Below are 2,755 nucleotides of genomic sequence, written 5' to 3' on the forward strand. Positions count from 1 at the left end.
CCAGGTCTGCCTGGATGCAGTCCCTGCCTGCTGGTGTATTCACTTTACCCCACAGCTTGGTGTCACCAGCGAACTTGAACAGGGTGCTCTCCACACCCTCATCCAGGTTGCTAATGAAGATGTTGAACAGCACCGGCCCAAGGACCGAGCCCTGGGGGACTCCACTACCCACACCCTCCCAGGTCGACATCAACCCGTCCACCACCACCCGCTGGGTGCGCCTCTGAAGCCAGTTTGCCACCCATGTGACCATGCATTCATCAATACCGCAGTCCCTCAGCTTGCCCACCAGAATTGGGTGGGACACTGTGTCGAAGGCCTTCTGGAAGTATAGTATCAGTCCCATTCTTAATAACCCTCAACTACATGATTTGAAGGAAGAAGGGTAGCAGGCCTATCTAGATTGTTCCCACCCTGAAAGTAGACAGTAGAGCAGGGGTTATAGCTACATTTTAGGCTGGAGTGCCCAAATCACCCCAACCTCCCCCCATGCCTTGACTTGGGTACCAAGATGGGGGAGCCATAAGGGGCCCAATTTTCATTGCTGGTGGTGGTTGCACAAATGCCTCCAGGCTTCAAGCCACATGTGCAGCCACCACCACCACAGAGCCAGTGCCAGGGCTGCAGAGTCCAGTGTAGCTGTTTGCTGCCTCCCAGCTGCCTGCCACAGCCTACCTGGGCTCTAGTAGGCAGCCAAGAGGCTGCAAACAGCTGTCCTAGGGTCTGTAGCCCTGGCACTGTCTCTGTGGCAACTGTGCATGCACCTCTGGGCAGATGGCAGAATAGGAGCTAGGGTTGTGTTGCCCCAGCCCTTTCCCTACCACACACTGTGAGCCACTTATGCATCTGCCGCCCCCACCAGAGAGCAGGTGCTGGGGCTCTGAAGCCCAGTGCAGCCTTTCACGGCCTCTCAGCTGCCTTCCACAACTTGCACAGGCTCAGGGCAGCTGTAGCAGGTGGCTGGAAGGCTGCAAACAGCTATGCCAGGCTCCACAGTCCCGGCACCAGCTCCATGGAGGTGGCAGCTGTACACGTGCCTCTGGGCAGGTGGCATGGGAGGAAGCAGGGTTACGCTGCCCTAGGACCCTTCCTGGCCATGCACCCATTGGTACGAGCACGGCTGCCACAGCCGTGGAACTGGTGCTGGGGCTGCAGAGCCCCATGCTGCTGTTTGCAGCTTCCCAGCTGCAGCCAGCCTCAGCTCTGGGCAGCTGTTGGCAGAAGTTGCCCAGTCTAGGTTGGCTTTAGCATGCCAAGGAAAATGGTCTTGCATGCCATGCATTGCCAGTCTGTGGTGTAGAGCCTCTGTGTTGGAAAGCATGCTCTCTTCAAAGGTTTGAGTAGGAGCCCACTGTTACTGAGGTATAAAACATTAAGGCAAGACAATAAAATCAAACGAAGCGTCAGAAATTTTATTTTTCTCAAGAAAAGCTCAGTTTTGCCAATGCAGAACAGAAATAAAATGGGAGTAGATACAGTATATTATCATATACTACATTGCTATTCAACTAGGTGAAGAAAAGCAAGCTGCTAGTATGACTTAAAATACCTCATTCGCTCAGATCAAAGAATGGACTCTTCCCATAGCTGGCCATGCATCACAGGGCAAGGAGATTCACTAGGCAGAGAAATCTGGAGCCAGTTCATTGTTAGCCCACCCAGCCGTGGACCTCACATTCTTTGGAGGGGTCAGTTTTCTCCACTACTTTGACGCTGCAGGTGTCCTTGTTGAAAACCATTCTACACATATTTCGATCATAGTTGACAGGGGAATGAACACTGTGAAGGTGGGGAAAAAATGCAAGCATCACCGTCAAAAGCATGCTGCAAAATATTTCAGGTAATCAATTATTCTAGAAATATACACATTCTCACTGTTTAATTTTCATCACCATTGCTTGATTGATCACACTAACCTAATTGCGTTCCCCTCCTCACCCCCATCCCTCTAATGTTAGTCCCTCGCTCGGGTGATATGTATTTCCCTACCGGCTTTGTCATCTTTTTTGGATTCACAATCCTAAACATCTACTAATAAAGTCAGTCTGTTCTCTAATGGATGGGTGTCAATGTAGCCAAGTAGAGAGGTATAGTCAAGCTTCTTGGAGGTTTCTCTTGGAGAGATGGAGTAGCCTGTGGATTTAGAGGGTCTTATCTGGGAATTATTAGCTAGCTTTTGAATGTTATTGCTTCCCCCTTCTAGGTCACTCACATAACATGCCTAAGGCACTGCTGCTAGAAAGAAAAGAAATCACTTTCCAAAGATTTTAAACTTGTCTCTCAAATCTAGAAGCTGTAGTTTTGGAATGTAAGCAAATTTGACAAAGAGCATTTCAATGTACAGCTCTCTTTCTCTCCCTGCATGCAAAGCCTGGACTACATAAGTAAAAAAGTACATAGCCTTTTACTGTATTTATCCTCACAATGTTTCTGTGAGTTATGGCAGTCCTGGTATCCCCATTTCATAGATGGAAAACTGTGGCACAGAGAAACTAGGTGACTTGATCACAAAGGCTAGGGAAATAAGTTAAACATAAACCAGTTTAAGTGATCAGAAACTGGTTTAAAGCTGTAACAGAAGCTCAGTGCAGATAAACCAGTTTCAAAATGGCTGAAACCGGTTTGACCCAAATCAGTTAGGTCTGATACTACATTCAACCAGGTTTATTTAAACTTGGTTAAATGTAGTATCAGACTTAACTGATTTGAGTCATATCGGTTTATGAAACTTCTATCCCTGGCCCCTTCCTGGTTC

At 48.4% G+C, this 2,755-nt stretch overlaps 1 protein-coding gene across 1 annotated transcript in view; it reads right to left on the bottom strand.

Annotated features, from left to right (window-relative positions):
* Positions 1 to 1,397: 1,397 nt before the first annotated feature.
* Positions 1,398 to 2,755, bottom strand: part of LOC109324013 (beta-microseminoprotein-like) — an 8,257-nt gene continuing 6,899 nt past the window's right edge. The window contains exon 4 of the mRNA XM_019555734.1: positions 1,398 to 1,779. Within this exon, the coding sequence (XP_019411279.1) occupies positions 1,650 to 1,779 (130 nt within the window). The 3' untranslated portion in view covers positions 1,398 to 1,649. The remainder of the gene's footprint in view (positions 1,780 to 2,755) is intronic.

This window comes from Crocodylus porosus, unplaced genomic scaffold, assembly GCF_001723895.1.
Source record: "Crocodylus porosus isolate Cpor-Errol unplaced genomic scaffold, CroPor_comp1, whole genome shotgun sequence".
NCBI classification, from domain to species: domain Eukaryota; kingdom Metazoa; phylum Chordata; order Crocodylia; family Crocodylidae; genus Crocodylus; species Crocodylus porosus.